The sequence below is a fragment of the Triticum urartu genome, chromosome 2A (assembly GCF_056163025.1).
Source record: "Triticum urartu cultivar PI428250 chromosome 2A, HENAU_Tu73, whole genome shotgun sequence".
NCBI classification, from domain to species: domain Eukaryota; kingdom Viridiplantae; phylum Streptophyta; class Magnoliopsida; order Poales; family Poaceae; genus Triticum; species Triticum urartu.
In genome coordinates, this window is record NC_141874.1 from 655234665 (window position 1) to 655252936 (window position 18272).

The 18272-nt window shown below is 42.8% G+C and overlaps 1 protein-coding gene across 1 annotated transcript; it reads left to right on the top strand.

The window, feature by feature from the left end:
* The first annotated feature begins 4355 nt into the window (after positions 1–4355).
* Positions 4356–17464, top strand: LOC125533904 (uncharacterized). Its single transcript, XM_048697232.2, has 8 exons — positions 4356–4532; positions 14373–14869; positions 15057–15198; positions 15307–15414; positions 15746–15958; positions 16060–16170; positions 16257–16457; positions 16552–17464. Exons 1-8 carry the CDS (start codon positions 4356–4358, stop codon positions 16777–16779), a joined length of 1677 nt encoding a protein of 558 aa, XP_048553189.2. The 3' UTR covers positions 16780–17464.
* The last annotated feature ends 808 nt before the right edge of the window (positions 17465–18272 follow it).

Consider the following 18272-nt stretch of genomic DNA (forward strand, 5'->3'; position numbering starts at 1 on the left):
ACCGATAGTGCGAGAGAGTTTAACTAATTTGACTTAGGAGGGGATTAACTTTTTGTTTTGTCTTGATATAGATCATGATGTGAGATTACATATATATAATAGTGCATCTGTACACATGAATCCATCCCGCTGGGTTGAAGGGGTGGGGGAGCACATGACACATCATGAACGACCTCTTGCTCTGTGTGGGGACCTCTGCGATTTTCAACGCATGCACCACATCAATGTTGTGAGTTGGGTCGGGTATTCAACACATATGCATGCACTCCATCAATATGTTCGGGACACACGCATGCAATAATGGTTGTCTTTGGACACACTCTCACTCGCTTGGTTATGGGTGGCAAGCCTATATATATTCGTGGGCCCGCGTGGACGTCCATCATTTCGACCAACGACGAGAAAGGATACAAGGTGGATATATTCTTCTTCTTTGCTTCGAGTTACTGTATAGTAGGTCGACCCATTCCAAGACTAATTAAGTTTGAGCGCATGCTATGCGTCATGAACCCTTGCTCGGTGTGGGGATTTTACGGTTCCAAAGCATGGTGCCACATCAAATTTGCGCATTGGGTATTCAAACACCACACAACCACTTCCATATACATACTTGGGCCACATGCACATAGTGGGTTTGTCTTCATACAATACTCCCTCGCGAGGTTATCGACGATAAGCTAGCCCATTTTGTGGGGCCGTGTGGACATCCATCACTTTGACCAACAACGAGTGGGGAGAGGTTGTACGACCAAGTTAGATTCTGCTTGGTCCGTATTATAGTACGTCTTGGTGAGATGCCCTCCCCCCCAACGTGTGTGTGTGGGGGGCTACTTCGCGCTACCTGCAACCTCCGTGGGGTCGGGGAAGTCCTGTTAATTTGCGAGGCACATGTGCCACATCAAAAGTTATGAATGGTAGTTAAATATCACACACCACACCATTTTCATATACATATAGTAGGGCCACCCGCACGTGGTTCGTATGTGGTCTGGCCCTTCTCGCGCCACAAGCACACATTTGTGGGTCGAAACACAGTCCACCTTTGTCGGGAAGCGGAAGGGGAAGTTTGACCATATATATATATACACGGTCTATTCTGCTAATATTAGCAGAATAGTTATTCTGCTAACACTTGAGAACTGCATGTTTAACGCGAGGGCACTACACTTTCTGTAACAAAGGTACTGCAATAGAGAGACTAGTGAACTTCGTGTCGGAAAAAACTGCATGCAGTGTGTTTTCGGTACTATTTCCGCTCTAGTTTTTTAACCATTTGTCGGAAGGAGGCGTATAATATACCGTTGGAGAGCTATGGATTAGGCGCAACTTTGCCATGTTGAACACTTTTCGAGATTCATCGCGGTTTAAGAGCAGTTTCAAAAACAGTGAGCGCCCAAGGAGTGACAGCGAGCGTAATTTCACGTTTTTCACAAACCGCTTATCAGAATGAAGCAAATGATACACCGTTGGAAAGATATCGTCAAGGCGCAACTTTTTCATATGTATTACTTTCTCTAATTCCTTACGATTTAAGAGCAGTTTCAAATTTACTTAATTGCGGAATTCTGTTTTTCATAGTTTTGCAAATTTTTGGTACTGTTTTCGCTCCAGTTTTTTAACCGTTTTTTGAAATGAGATGTACGATACGCCATTGGAAAGCTACGGATGAGGCGCAACTTCTATATGTAGAAATATTTTTGAGATTCCTTACGATTTTGAGTTAATTTTGGAAATCGTGCACAGACAATGAGTTGCAACGGGCCGTTTTTCGCAATTTTTTTACAAACCGTTGGTCGGAATGATCCAAATTATATACCGTTGGAAAGATATTGACGAGACACAACTTTTCCATGTAGAACACACTCTTTAATTATTTCAGTTTAAGAGCATTTTCATTTTTACCGAAAAGCGGACACTCTGTTTTTCGCGACACCCAAATTTACGTGTGTTCTGCATCAGACAACAGAACGCACTGCTTCAGACTGAAAATCGCACTGCATGAGAGAGTCAAGTAAACTTCATTATATTTGTCGGACGTAAATTTTTCTCAGACGAAGAGAGTGAAGTGCGCTTCACATCGGGCGTAAGTGAACCACAAAAGTATGAAGAAGTGAACATCATTACTTTTTTGTCATTTCGGTAGAAAGAAAATTCTTGCACTAACATGATGAACAAGATCAGACGGTCAATCGCATTGCTTCGGTTGGAAAACCACACTGCATCAAATGGCCAAGTGAACCGCATTACTTGCTGGAGTTATATTTTTTCTTTTTGTTCCATCATGTGTTCTGCACTGCAAGGATGAGAGTAGTTATCTGTATACGTTCCTCAGGGGTGACACGTTTTGCACTGCAAGAACAAGACTAGTGCACTACAGGGGTGGCACATGTGCACTGCATGAAACAACGCAAATATGCTTGACAAAATCTCCTAGCAGGAATGAACTTTTGATAGACAAACACGGGATCACTAGTGAACTACACACGAGATACAAACGAGCAATGGATTACACAATGACACAACATACACATACGAAAGTATAAACAACACTGATTGCAAACAAAACAAAATCTAAAACACAAAAAAACTACGTGAGAGGTGGCTGGTAGTGAACCGCATGCCTCCAGCCTGTGCACCGCACGCCTTCACACATGTACTGTATACTGCAGCGACACTTTGACAGCACCCCGACTGAACGGCCACGCCTGCCGAACCGCATTGCGTGCCCGTCGCACTGTATCGGGTCCAATGAAAATCTTTTGTGACAATACTGGTGCAATTGCCTTGGCAAAGGAATTCAGATTTCACAAGAGAACCAAGCACATCAAGAGACGCTTCAATTCCATCCACGATCAAGTCAAGGAGGGAGACATAGAGATTGTAAGATACATACGGATCTGAATATTGCAGACCCGTTGACTAAGCCTCTCTCACGAGCAAAACATGATCAACACCAAGACTCCATGGGTGTTAGAATCATTAGTACGTAATCTAGATTATTGACTCTAGTGCAAGTGGGAGACTGAAGGAAATATGCCCTAGAGGCAATAATAAAGTTGTTATTTATATTTTCTTATATCATGATAAATATTTATTATTCATGCTAGAATTGTATTAACCGAAACTTAGTACATGTGTGAATACATAGACAAAACTAATTGTCCCTAGTATGCCTCTTCTAGACTAGCTCGTTAATTAAAGATGGTTAAGTTTCCTAACCATAGACATGTGTTGTCATTTAATGAACGGGATCACATCATTAGAGAATGATGTGATGGACAAGACCCATCTGTTACCTTAGCATAATGATCGTTTAGTTTTATTGCTATTGCTTTCTTCATTACTTATACATGTTCCTCTGACTATGAGATTATGCAACTCCCGCATTGTACAGTAATAGTGGTGAGTATGCATAAAGTCACAAGCGTCTCCCAAAAATATATTTTCTAGTGTCCTTTTCTGCAGCGGACGGCTGGAAAGCAGCGCAATAGCAGCAGCAAGCCAGCAATTCGGCGGCGCTAGTGGTGATACACTGATAGTAGTAACATACGCCTAATCTCTGGCCTCACATACACGTGGCAGCTCTCCAGTTGAAACTGATATGCACCTCCCTCCCCTCCCCTCCCCCGGTTTATATCTCTCTCACACACACAATCACATTCTCAAAAAAGTCATTCAGTAAACTCCTCCGGGCTCTACTCGTGTTCCTTTAAACCAAAGAACATCCTCCTCTGGTTACAACATGGACTAGTTCCATATTGGTGTTCCTTTGAACCACGGTCGATTCTCTATTACTTGTATACTCCACCGGGCTCTCCTTTAATTTCACGCAAGGCAAGTTGTATACACTCCACATCCTATGCTTCTTAACTACTCTAGATCTAATCCATGTCTCCTCTCCTTATGTTTCTTGTGCTAGATCTGACTTTTTTCAGTCGCTATATATTTTTCTCTGGTCCATCTTTATTAGTAAGTGTACATGTTGAATTCATGCTTGTGTTCCTTTGTTTGTTGAAAATTCATGCTTGTGTTCCTTTGAATCAGAATACTTAGGCTAAGTATGGAATACAAGAGTTTAGATCAGATCTTGTGCGTAGTTAATTTTCTGTTCACTGATTACAACTCCCTTGTATTATCTTGCACATATTTTATCTAGATCTATCATGTTTTCTTGGACTTGTTACTTGTAGCTAATTAGATCTGATTTTCGTACTGGTACATGTTCACTTATTTTGGGTGCAAACATGTTTCTTGCTCTTGTTTGTTTGAATGGACTAAACTTGTGGATGTAGCTTTCCTGTGAGGAAAAGAACCATGTTTTTACACACTGACAATGTGTAAAATTTTACAGAGAGATGGATAACAAAGGCAAATCCAAGACCATTGACGATTATGTGCGAACGGCATCCCAGTTTCGTTGTAGCAGCGGGATAGACAGCGGCAAAGAGATATGGGAGGATGATGCTGCCACCATTGCTCTTGGCGGCGGTCAACATGACAGGAGCCTTTTCCTCAACTTCTTAGATGAACAGGTAATTAATTAATTATTTATGCCAGCCCCGTATATCATTGTTTACATCATACATATCATGCAACCTATTTCAGACTGATAATTAATGTACTGCTATAAATGCATATTGATAGGTAAAGGAGTATATGAGTAATGCATTTACACCCGTATATTAATTCTTTTACACAAATATCATAAACTCTATCATGTATATTTAATATGTGTTTAGATATAGCTCCTCGGGTGCATTGTATAATACTATTGTTCTATCTAAACGATCTCTCATTTAATGGGTCTTATGAGAGAGAATATATGAGTATTTTTGGTTTTGGTGTGAAAGTTATATCTAGATTGAGATATGGTAACTCTCTGTTTCCTCATTAAATAAGATGTCAAATCATATTTTTGTTTAAATTACATGATTATAAGATATAGTCCAAAGTGAAACACTCGGACTGCTAATAGTATAGTTCTAGGAAATCTTATCTAGGTGACGTTCCCTGTGAGACTAACCCTAGCGCACCCCTCCTCCCCTTGGCCATACGATCTTCATCCCACGGCTTGCAGTTTTTGGCCAAAAAAACCCCTTAATGGAAAATAACTACCACAGGGACCAAACCCCTCAAAACTGCCAGCCCTACACCCCTCAAATGCAGTGAAAACTGCCATGGGACCACTTTTGTTTGCCAGGAGAACGTTCACAAGGGTTGAAGGTCCTAGTTCTATTGTATTAGTACTTATATACATATATTTAGCACCAATTAATGGTAGTGGAATTTTCCAATTTTTACTGCATTGGGCCGGGCTTGCTTGTTAATTACCTAAGATAAGACATCCAGCTCTTAGTGAATTATAGTATTTTGGAAAATAATTTTTCATATAAAAGAATATATTTTTTGCATAGTAATACGTGTCTCATTACTAACATAAAGATTCGGTTACAAGCCACGTAAATATCGATATTACAGGACTGAAAAGATAGGATAATCCTATGCAAAAAACCAGCGTCTGGCCCTCTCCACTAAGAGCATCTCCAGCCGTTGAGGGCCCTAGGAGCAACTTTTTCAGCCGCTTGGGGTTGATCCGGCGGCAAATTTGGCTCAGGGGTCAAAAATTACCCAGCCGTGCCCCCCACCCAACAGTAGTCGAGCGGACAATCCACAGCAAATCAGGCCACGCCCAAGCCACGACGACCATCTCCTCTCCGCTCCTCACGCCCGCCGGCCAGCCGCCGCCGTGCGCCCGCGGTCGGCCTCCCGCCGTGCACCCGCGGTCGGCCTCCCCGCCGTGCGGCCGTCACCTCGCCGTGCGCCCATCCTCCTGCCGCCCCTCCGCCTCCATCTGCAGCAACTCCTCCGCCGAGCTTCGCATCGGTCGCGTGCTCCGCCTCGGCCGCGAGCTCTGCCCCGGCAGGGAGCTCCGCGCCGGCCGCACCGTGAGCTCCGCCCTGGCCTCCCGCCGACCTCCTCATCGTTCATCCTCTCGCCCACCAAAAAAGAGATGAGAGAGAGAGGGAGTGGCTGACAGTGGGTCTTTTGCATGGGAGAAGCAGCGCCGGCGCCCCCAGCTGCCCCCCAGCTCGTTGGGTTTGGGATGGGATCGCCGACCGTAAATCTGGCCAAATCCGGCGCTTTTTGAGAACTTGGGGGCACGGCTGGAGAGAAAATCGGTCGCCAGCGAGGAAAAAGGGCCTCTGGGGGCTGTTGGGGGGCCTAGTGGGATGCTCTAAGGAAAAGGAGACAAATCACCTCTTCACCCGAGCTCGACGCGACTCTGCTGCTGATCAGCAGCTTTACAGACCCCCAAAGTAGTTTGCCTGAAGCAAAACCATTATCGTTGAAAAAATCAAACTGGGGCAACGTGTCCCTGAACATGCCATCGAACTCCATAATTGACACCCCCACACGACTACGACGTCAGAAGAGGAAACCAGAACTGTTAGCCTCCAACCACAAACCCAGCACAAGATGCACCATCTTCCAGCTGTCACTTGCGTAGACAAGCGTCTGCGCGCACTCCTGGACGACAAAACCTCCATGCTCCACCATGACGTTGGAGACAACACCGCAGCAACGGGGACAGAGTAGAAGAAGAGACACACCTGATGGAGTCGCCGGCACCGCCTCGCTGACACCATCCATGAACCCTAACATCACGGATCTGAAGGATCGACAAATACATGATGGCACCAACTCCGAGACGCCGCCATGGACACCGCCATGGACACCGCCGGTGTGGGAGTGGAGTTGAGGCAGATTTATTCATCCGGGCGCCGCTCCCACCACCCCAACAACGCACCACCACGTACAAATCCAAATCCTAACTATAGACCAGAGGAACGAGGTCCCCCTCCCTCCTGCCGCCGGAGCAGCAGCCGGAGAGAGAGAGAGGGGGCCAGCACCCTCGCCGGCGGAGATCGGTGGAAAAAGATCGCCTCCCTAGTCACCTTGCCCATGGTGGCGGCTAGGGCAGGGAACGCTTTGATGTGCCGCATCCTGCCAAGCCTTATCTAAAAAATATTATTAAGTTCCTAGCTATAGCACTACTGTATAATTATTTGGTAGATCACTAATGGTACTACTTTATACGTATACTCAATGAAAGCAGGATATGTTTCCACCATAATTTATAGTTACCACGGATTACTAATAATATGGTAGGTTGCTTATTAGCTACCGCAGATGTGGTTGCCTAATGACCAAAATTATTTTGGAAACTAGTTTTACATTTAAAAAGGATTTTTTTGTCCATGCCTAAGATACATATCGTGACTTTTTTAAGTAAGGTTCGACACTAATACATATCGTACTCTCTCCTAAGGGAAAAGAGAATCGTGTTCCCGCCAAAACAAGAAGAAAGAAAATATCCTGGTGTTGGGCCATTTGTCTTAGAGAATGGTTGCTGGATTGCTCGTTTTCTTCCTTAATGGGTTAGAAGTAGCCTTCCCGGTAAAATGGGAGATCTTCTAATCAAGCCAACAATGCAAATTAGTAAATCTCACTTTAGTTTTTTCATCCCACTCCACCTCCGATGGAGCCAAGGCACGGTGGTGGTGACCTACATGGATGCGGCGAACTGGGCAGCAGCGTGCATGGAAAATTCCTTCTCTAATTTGACCCGTCCAATTCTGACTAAGTAGGGGGTACAATGTCCATGAATTCGATGGCCAAAGGAGGCATATCGATCCGCATTCAGTATGTTGCACCAACGGTACATCGGGACAGTACCACAATGGGTGAAAGATGTCTATTCATGTGTCGGTGTCACATTGATGTGTCGATGCCACATGGGACCCATGTGCGCCTCCCTCTGACAATGACCTTGTCACACTCATTGCCCAAAGGGTTGCATCATCTGTCTATGTTTACTGCATTGTCGAGCAATGCTCTGTTACCTATCCATAGTCGCTATAAGGAGATAAGGTCACATACAAGGAGCCAACCCCACACAAACAACACCATAGTCACCGACCATGTTGCAATGTACATTCTCCAATACCTCTATGTCCTCCCTCGCCCTAGGGGGCATTGTTTCCTTCATCCTGGAGACCTCTAATGACATGGTCTGCTCTAGTGTGGTTGAACAAGAGGAAATTAGGGGATGCAGAAAGGTAGGGTGGGGAACAAATATTACTAGGGACATTTCTGACCGAGTATTGCCTCACATATCGAGATAGTGTCAAAGAAAAAAAATAAAATGTCCAATAGTCAAGGTCTAAGGTGGATGGGGCAAAACAAGATGTTACAACCGAAGAAATAACAAATCCTCAAGGCACCAACAAAGATGAGAGGATATCAATTTCCCCTTATAATTGGTGGTGGGTGGCGAGGCAAGTGGTGGTGGCAAGTTGGGGATATGACGATTGAAGCACACTTGGAGGATCCTGAAATGCATGCATATTAAGTGCCATAAAGATGGAGATCACGATTGCGCAATCTCCTGGTGGTAGCTCCACCGACGGCCTCAGCGTGAAGTGAAGGTGCCAGGTGATGGGGGCAGGGATGCAATCATATATCGCAACCACACTGGTTTGGAGCACATTTCAGACTCCAGCCATCAACAGGGGTAGACCACCTCATGACACTAGATCAATATATATTTGGTTGTTCTAAGTATGCACTGCAACCAAGTACCCATTCCTGCAAAGTGCTCGCTTAGTGCAATCGTCTTAGATTTTCTCTGAACATTTAAAAAATAGTTGTGCCTGGTTCTTCTCCTCTTTATTTCGTGTGTGAATTTTGACAAGGGCTTGTTATCAATCAACACATTCATAGAGACCCTAGATTTTCACTCATGCCACAGGGACCCATATCATCATGGCAGACATTGAGTCACAGGCCTTGTGCTTGTCTCTTAGGATGTGCTTCCACTGTCCTTGACACCATTGTTTATAGAAACATGAAGCACTTGAAGTGAGATAATAAAGGTTAGCCCATTCATGGTGAACAAATCACAACCTATAAAGGCACCCCAAGTTGATCAAAAGGGGTAAACAAACTACTTGGATTCGTACCTTTAACCCAAGTATGTAAAGTTAAAGTTCACAAAGGCATCAATAGTCAAAATCCTCAATAGGAACACGAGCAATGACTTAAAGGCATGCTTAAATGCCTACAACCTACTTTCGGGGGTATTTCTAATATAAGGAATGGCTTGGTCCTTGAAGCCTTATTTCTCAGCATGCCCAAAGGATGAAAGAAACCTCAAAGTCATGCTTCGGTTCCCAAAGCCTACTTGTTAGAGCGAGTGGTGGTTCAACCGTCAATGGTTAGTATTTTAGTTGGTCTGTAGTGATTAACTAAAATATTGTGCTCTACGAAGGAAGCACCAAGTGATCACCTTGTGTGGTCAAAAGTGGTGTCTAGTTGTAGTGATTGCAACTCTATGATTAGAGACCAGGGGCATACACCCTGTATCCATATTGTTACTATATTAATAAGTAAACCATGTATCAAGATGCTTTGAATGGTATCAATTATACTCAAGTGTAGTTGAATATCTTGTGTGGTTATACCAGATGGGATGGCTACATTTGGATTATGAGTTTTGGGACAACATTCTACTTTCTTGTTGTGTATCAACAAGCTTCTAACAATGCTTGCTTCAAATGCATCAATATGGGTAGTACATGAAGCACCTCTGCGAGTCACAGTTATGCCATTATCAGCTACCAAGGATGCAAGCCTTGTTCTATGACGTGAGAGACATCGAGGATCATTAACTACAGGCTTATGTGAGCTCCCTTTAGAACATCCAAATTGATGCGTATTTGTAGAACATTCCCAATTAGTCGGGAACCTATGTAACATTAATAGACATTGTGTTCTAATGTTGAATAGCGTATCAAGTTAAGTAACTATGTTTAGTTGTGAGATTCAAATGATAAGAGATTTGAAGAGCTAATGGTGTTGTCAAGATGAGAATTGTTCCCAGGAATGAACTAGATTTCATTCATTTGAAGCATACCGTCAGACACAAATCCTAGTGTGAATCAAGGGGAAACAAACTATTTGTCTAATACCTAAGTCATTCCTTGTGATATGTTTTGAAGCTTCATATGAATTAATATCTATAAAAGAGACAAATAGACCATTGGTCATTGAACTCTGGCAAGAAGAGCACATTTGTCATTCTTCTCTCAAAATGTGACGAACTAGTCACTTTGGGAAGTTCTATGAGCGAACTGGTTGGTCTTTCCCAACCATTATCCATGCGGACGTGGTGTGCTAACTCAGCGTGGGGCTCATAGTGCATTCGCTCAAGAGGTGTTTAGTTTGCAGAAAACACCCTGGAAACAAGCTAAGCTCAGGGGACATTTACTTCACTTTTACTTTTTTGCAATGCACCCCTTCATTTTTATCATGGAGGGGAGGGAGTCTTTTGCAAAGCCTCCACTATAATCTCTTTCATCTCTGCTCTACTCTGCCGCTCGTACGCATGTTGGCAGAGGATACACCCGGCAGCGCCCCCATGCCCACTGTGCCTTCCCACCATCTCCCATACCTGCCATTTCCATCTTCCTACCATCGCCCATTCCTGCTAATGCTCTTTTCCCGCCATCACCCTCTCCCACTCCCGCCATGGCCATCTCACTTTATAATGAGGTTGGTCTGCATGATTTTTCCATAGCCAAGCAACACCATTACTCCCTCCTTCTCTTGCTTGGCACACTGCCAATGAAGCTTTTCACCTCGTGGGTCTCCATTAGTGGGCGGCTCCACGACGGCACCGCCGCCCAACGCCCAGGATGGGTGACTTCTCATATGGCATGGGCCGCTCCAAGTTCGGCACATCCAAATCCTCCTCTAGCATGGGCTGATACTACAACTCCTCCGACATCGAGCTGGTAGCGTCAGAGATCTCTCCTAAACGCCTTGAGATTGAGTAGGAAGATGCTGAGGCAGAGGAGGCACTCGAGGTGATGTAGGCACAGCCACACAACAACGTTGGTGACAGTGAGCAGGACAAGTTCTTTCCTACCAAGAAGGTGGTTTTGGGGTTGCCAACACCTGCGTATTAAGCGTCCGTGCTCACCATGCATGACTAGGAGGCCCACGTGGTGCACAACAATAGCTCGACCAGGCGGTGCTCACGACATCTCTTTCCGCTGCACAGGCTGAGGCGATCTGGCACCAGGCTGCCGAAGCATTGCCGCCGAGTTGCAGCGAGGCTGCCTTTGCCGCCCTCAAGGACAGAGATGAAGAGGCCAGCACCATCGAATTAATTCAGTAACAAACTATATGTGCTCAATTTCAAATAGGAAAACATGCATTAGCCTACTCATTGTACTGAACACTCACAGATGGACTTGGTTCACTGCTAGACAGAACATGATATCAAATTAAATCATGTTTCTTTGTTCTTTTTTACAGAATATTCATTGATGGATTTGATTTTGTTAAAAACATTTTGCGATGAGATCAAACAATTTACCTCAAATTCGCACCCCAAAAGCCTTCGAATGATGCCACTGCCTTATTTTGCAACACAACGAGCAGGGAGAAGTAGGTGGATGCATTTGTCTGCCTTGTGCTCCACACCATTGAACTCGGTCCATTGAACTCGGTGTCGAAATGGTATTGTGGTAGCCGAAAGTCGAATTTTGACAAACTCCTCCTGAAAACGAAATCTTTCTGAGAAAAACCTAAGTAGTCATGCATAGATGCTAGAGAGAGGGCTTGAATTACTTACCTGAGAGATTGTCTTCGATCACTAGTAGCACAAAGCGATCGAATTCCATTCTTCCCTCACGCGCTTCTACCTGGTGGCACCACCCATCTCACTAAACAACAGAGGGCCGGGGGGATTCCACCGGTGGTCACGCCTCCTTGTCCTAGTCTAGCTGATGATGCCTAACTGATGTGGTCCACACAGTCATGCAAGGTACCTTGTACTGCTGCCCCATCGCCGCCTGCATAGGATTAGGATTTTTTGTGCATGATTTGGAAATCAAGGGGAAAGGGAGCTCAAGTTCTTTCCAGGAATTTTTCTACAAATCAAAAGCCTCACGAGCGACTGCACCTTGGGCCCCACGCTAAGTCAGCATGCCACATCGACCCTGTTATGGTTGGAAATGGAGGAGTAACCAGTTTCCTCAGGAAATAAACCAATGTGATCGGTTCATCACATTTTGAAAGAAGTGTGACCAATGTGCTCATCTCACGAGAGTTGAGTGACCAATGGTGCATTTATCTCTCTAGAAAGTCCCTTCATAGAAACTCTTTATGAAAATTGATTTCAAAATTTCTCTCGTTAAAAATGTGATGGTAGAAAAGCACTACAGGAAATAGCTTCAATTGGAATACAATAATTCATGGCAAAGAATGAAGTATAGTTGATGGTTTGACTTAGTGTTAATAGTTTTAATTTTAGAAAAGGACAAGTATACATTTTGTTCCATATTTAAATTTTCATCGTAGAAGTTACGATATTCATGGCAATATCGGGGTTTGTTTCTACAAAACAACTTATAACAAGGTGACACTTTAAGACCAATGGAATGTATGGAACATACCTTTTATGCGACTTAATACACCATCATCACATCAATTATTTGGTATAAAACTTGAGATACTAACTATGCACATTTGTAGTTCCAAATGAACAAATGCCTAATGTGACATGCTAAAAATTTCTCAACTACCATGATGCCACTATAGAATTTACAACATCCACCCATAGAGAATTTATATTCATTTTAGCATCACAAGCCTCTTCATGGCCATTCCCAGTTGAAGGTCACTTCTTGCAAATTGCAACCATGCTCACTTATATTTAGTGTCCAAACACACCCTGATATGTTGTAGGAATCATAAACTAAATCAATGTTGCGAGTCATCTCTGAAATTGTTCACGAGTTGGGTTAGTGGGCTTAGTGCCTCGGTATGACTATAGAGACGCGTGAATTGGTAGGCCAAAAAATATTCCTACGTCCCATCTGAATATTCCTATAACTAAGGTTACACCAGAGTCACCATAAAGAAGGTTGATCATAAATTTGCTGACCCAACCATCTGAATTTCTAAAAATAGACCTCAATCTCTTGTTCTTTTTATTCTTGTTCCTTGTCAATCTAAAAAGGCATTATAAATTATGAAGAAGGAACGTGATGTTAAAATCAATATAAATTCTGCTTGTCGAAGGAACGCTTAGGTCTCTACAGACATGACCCTCGCTATCTATGTTGTGCTTGTAGTCCTCGAGGTAGCAGATTTTCATTTTCTCAAAATAACACAAGCAACCATAAACAATCAAATTATGAAATACTTTTTGAAGGATAAGTAATGATTTTTCACTTAGGTGGATGGTCCATAAACAATCAAATTGACCCATGATGAGGCCTTGCATTTCATTAACGGTCTTTTGTTGCTGGATCGTTATCATCTCTTATCATTTATATCTTTCGCCGAGATCTCTCCCCATTTTTTCACTGCCTTGCTCCCTATTTCTTTATCTCCACATAATCCATGATGAGAGCCGCCTTCCCCATGAATTTTGATGGGGCAAAGATTGAGATACATTCCGCACTGTTCCTGGTACATTGTGACAACCTGATGTCTGCTTGTCTTGCATTACTACATCTCCACCATGCACATGCCAAGATAAGGGAGGAGCCAGTGGTACCATACGGGAGGGACGTTGCTTGCATCATCGCAAGATGGATGATGCTTTTATTACCAAACAGTGGTGAATCACCTCCCTTCATTTATATTTGTGAGAAATTTTCATCTCAATTGTGTCTTGGTGCTATGAGATGAACATAGTGACGGGAACCATGCATTCCCTATATTATGCTTGAAATTTTTTCATTGCAATTTGCTCGATTTACTAGATTAATCGGTCGATTGAGGTGGAAGTTACACTGCACTAGTGCTCTCCACTACTTCCGATCAACTTTTTTCTTCAGTTTTTAAGATTGCAGGACAAATTGGTTTAGCATATTTAAAACTGATGTTGTGTGATTGGTTGATTGTACTGCTCAAGTTACCTACATTGTTTCTTGATTTTAATTTGGCAACCCTACATTTGTGCTATATTACACGACATGACAATTCTTTGCCCAAAAAACCCAAATATTTTTCAGTTTTTGTTATTGTCTTGAAAGTTGAAATACTGATTGTTGTAGATAAAATTTGCATTGAGAAAAGTTTACTATCGTCGACTCTACTCTCAGTGTGATCCACTGAGCAGTGAGAATTGACCAGTATCATATATCTAACATATGGATGGAATTTACCCTTGAAACTACAATATGATCATGAGTTAGTAACTTCTCGTTGTCATTGTTGTTTTACCTATTGTAAATATTTGCACCATGAGTGCTCCCTGTAATGGAAATAATAAATTGTTGTTTCCTTTTCAGCATGATCCAAAGAGCGAAGAAGAGTCGACTCTACACAATCAGAAGTTGCCCCAAATTGGCGACACATACATAGATCCATTTCAGCATGTGAACTCTTCTGCCTCTACAAAGAGTGTGGTCAAGGATTATACCATGCTACACTCCCAAAATCCACTACAGAATATGGATGTCATTGAAGATTTACGTGCACAATCGTCATCATCTTCTTCAAGGATTGTGCCTAGTAATTTTGCTAATATGATGGCGATTCAGGAGGCATGCCTTCGTGCGTTGATTGACCCAGATCAGGAATTATCCTGCAGACTATGGCGGCAGTCCCCTAAGGCTTTGAAGAATCACTACGCTCTCGATGTTGAGATGGCATGTTCTAGGGGGCATGTGCCAAATATAAATGCTCCTAGGAATTCCCAGTTCAATTCACTTGTTCAGCTGATCAAGAATCCAGTAAACCAGTCTATGCGGCTAATCAATGTCAAGGGCCACGTGCCTGCTCTCAGGTGCACATACTCATGCAACCTTATCTTCATACTTACCTTGTTAAGATATCACAAATACATACTAAGCATCAGTTTCAGTCAGTTTATTCTTAAGGTTACGCCTCCTACTGTGCTATACGTCCATTGAAGAAATTGCGACATTTATATGGTAAACCATCCATTACCCTTTGTTGTATTTGACATGCAGTGCTGACCCAATTGGGAGCTGCTTTATACAGCAGAAACTTGACGAAGCAACTACTGGAGAGATAGTTATGCTATATAAAGAAATCACGCCTCACATCCTTACACTGGCCGCTAATGCCTTTCCCACTTATGTTATCCAAAAGGTTTTGTTCCTCCAATTCATGTAGAATTTTGTACCTTGAGTCTCTAATTAAGGATGTTGAGATTAATCGGACATAAACTTCTGTACTTACCTTCTAATTTTTTTGTAGCTTCTTGAGCATGGACCAACAATCTACTTCAGGATACTAATTGCTAATCTAATGGGGCATGTGTTAGACCTAAGCCTTCATCTCTATGGTTGTCGGGTGATCCAGAAGGTAAGATGAACACTATCACTTCTCTAACATCTCATGATGGAAGGAATTAAGGTGTGCTTGTAGATTGCAAAACTGCACTTTTATATTTGGAAGGCCTCTACTTTGTAGTGGCATGTAAGATAGAATATGTAATTTAGTCAAACCATTCATTCTCATTTATTCTCTTGTTAATATGTTCATTATCTTAGATAACTTCTGCTATAAATATAATATAATATCAAATGTATAAATATTTTAAACTGATTATGTTTCATTATGTTTAAAGTTTTTACCCTTGTATGCCATATTGTTTCTTTGCGATCTTGGTCACTGATGGCGTCTCTTTGTTCAGGCTTTTGAAATAAGCGACATTGATCAACAAATAGAGATGGCCACGGAGCTTGATAGCAACCTATTCAAATGTATCTACGATCAACATGCAAACCATGCCGTTCAGAAATGCATGGAGTGTGTGCAGCCACAATATATCCAATTCATCTACAGACGGTTATGTGGCAAGGCCAAGATGTTATCCACCCATCCTTATGGATGCCATGTGGTTCAGGTTGTTAGTTTGGGCATTACACTTTTTACCGCTTCCTACTTTTCAACGTTTGTTTGTACCTTGTTTAGTAATTATTCCTCCCGTCCTCGTGATCTTCTTAGAAAATGCTGGAGTTGTGCAAGGATCCTCAAATTATGGACAGGTTTATCACGGAGATTCTCGATTGTGTAAGGGAGCTTTCTATAGACCCATATGGAAACTACGTTGTGCAGGTAAAGTGTGTAGTGGTTTGTAATTGATGAAATAATGTCGCAGCTAAACAAACAATTCATATATGTGTTCTATCGACATGTTGCAGTACATTGTGCAGCATGGAGGGCCTCGTCATCGACAAATTATTATGTTGAAATTTACTAGAAGTATAGTACAGATGAGCCACCAGAAGCACTCTTCCAAAGTCATTGAGAAGTGCCTAATCTATGGCAGCTACCACGATTGCAAGCTTCTCATAGATGAGATCCTTTCTGCAGGCGGTGGTCAAACTGCAGATCATCTCGTGGTATGTGGCTCTTGAGGTCTTACCGATGTTAGTCGACATCCCTAGAGAGATATAGTACACGTGACTAATCTTGTGTGGTTGCCTGGTCATGCAGGGCATGATAATCCACCAGTATGCAAACTGTGTGGTGCGACAGATGATTGACGTGGTGAACGATTGTCAGTTCAAAGTGATCGTGGATGTGCTGAGGCGCAACAGGGACACTTTGGTCATGTACGCCCATGGGAGGCAGGTCATCGCGCAGGTCAAGCGGCTCCTCAATAGCATGGCACCGTCCCCCGACTCATTTGGGAAAACATCGTCGTCGTCCCAGTTCCTCTAGTGTGTTTTTAATTGCTTTTACAATGGTTTGCTTTCTATGTCTCTCTTGTTCTTCCTGGAGCATTAGTGATCGGCAGAAATTGAATTAAGGTGAACTCAGTTGCTTTCGTTTTCCCCATTAGGTGAACTAAATTGTTTCTGTAGAGGAGAACCGAACTATAACCTCTTCTGGTCTAAGGATTTGTTAGGCACCCAGCCTACCATTATCTATGAATTGAACTATTTGTTTTCCATACCATTTTGTGAGGGCTTCATCAGTTTGGTTTAGGACTTCAAATATCTTGCTGGTTGGTTTTACCAGGCATGCATGTTCCAGGTCGACCAGGCAGTAAAACATATACTCTATGTAGCTAGACGGCTCATTCAGGCTTTGAATTCAGAAACATACACACAGTATATCACTTGATGCATCATTTAGGTTTATTGTTTTGTGGGTGATTCATCATTTAGGTTGTGGTGGGCGGAATGTGATTTAACGTACCGGTTGGGCTTCGGAGCGTCGTCGAAGGCGTGGTTGTAGGCACTGTGGCAGATGGCAACTGCACTGTCAGTTTCTAGGATGAATGGTGCGCGTCTCCACTTAATGGCAAGGGCAGCTCCTTCCATGCACGTTACAATACTTTGATCAGTTCATTTGCTTGACTTAAGCAGTCCTACACTCCTACTGCCCTAGGTTAGTATGTATTCCCACAAGAAAAAGGAGACAAAATAAAACTTGATTTGCATTGATCTAACAGACGACTCCATACATATGTACCTTGCAGATCTAAACACCATCTAGCGGCTATACGTACACGACAGGATAATCTCTCAGGCGGGCCGGGTGGCAGCTGCTCCATCGTCCTGATCATCAGCTCTAAGAGCATCTTTAATAAATGATGTAAAATACAAAAATGTTTGTAGTAAAATTTACATCATCAAAAAGTGCGCTTTACATCACAAAAAACCTCCAACTCCAAAGGATGATGTAAAATAGGACATTATAGCACCCCAATAGATGATGTAAAATAGGATAGCTGCTCCACAATTTCATACGGGTGTGCCTAGGGCACATCTAATTGTGCTCTAGTTATTGCACATCTAAGTGAGTGAATCAAGAATAAAGAGGAAAAGAAAAAAGAAAAATAAAATATCCGCACGAATCTCAATGTATGATTAATGACATAGGACTTAGATGTGCAATACTTATGTCACATCTACATGTGCTTTAGCAAAACTGATTTCATATATATTCGAACCAAATAATATCAAAATCATCTCAAATTAATCCTAAACAAACATACAATGTGAGCTAAAATGAACTTGAACTGGGCCGAACAACCGTACCTCTCTGAACATACAGAAACTAGCATAGCAGGGACACTAGGAACTGAACATTATCTGAACTATGGCGATGCTGTTACTAACCAGAGCAAAACGAGCGATGTTGTACTATAATAGCCGACGCTCGATTCAGCTGCTGCTGCTCGCTGCGTTGGTGGCCAGATGTTGCTG

Coding starts and splice junctions, on each gene's coding strand:
- LOC125533904 (XM_048697232.2), top strand. CDS start 4,356: ATGGATAACAAAGGCAAATCCAAGACCATTGACGATTATGTGCGAACG. Junction 14,870..15,056: donor GGCCACGTGCCTGCTCTCAG/GTGCACATACTC, acceptor TTTGACATGCAG/TGCTGACCCAATTGGGAGCT. Junction 16,458..16,551: donor AAACTGCAGATCATCTCGTG/GTATGTGGCTCT, acceptor CTGGTCATGCAG/GGCATGATAATCCACCAGTA.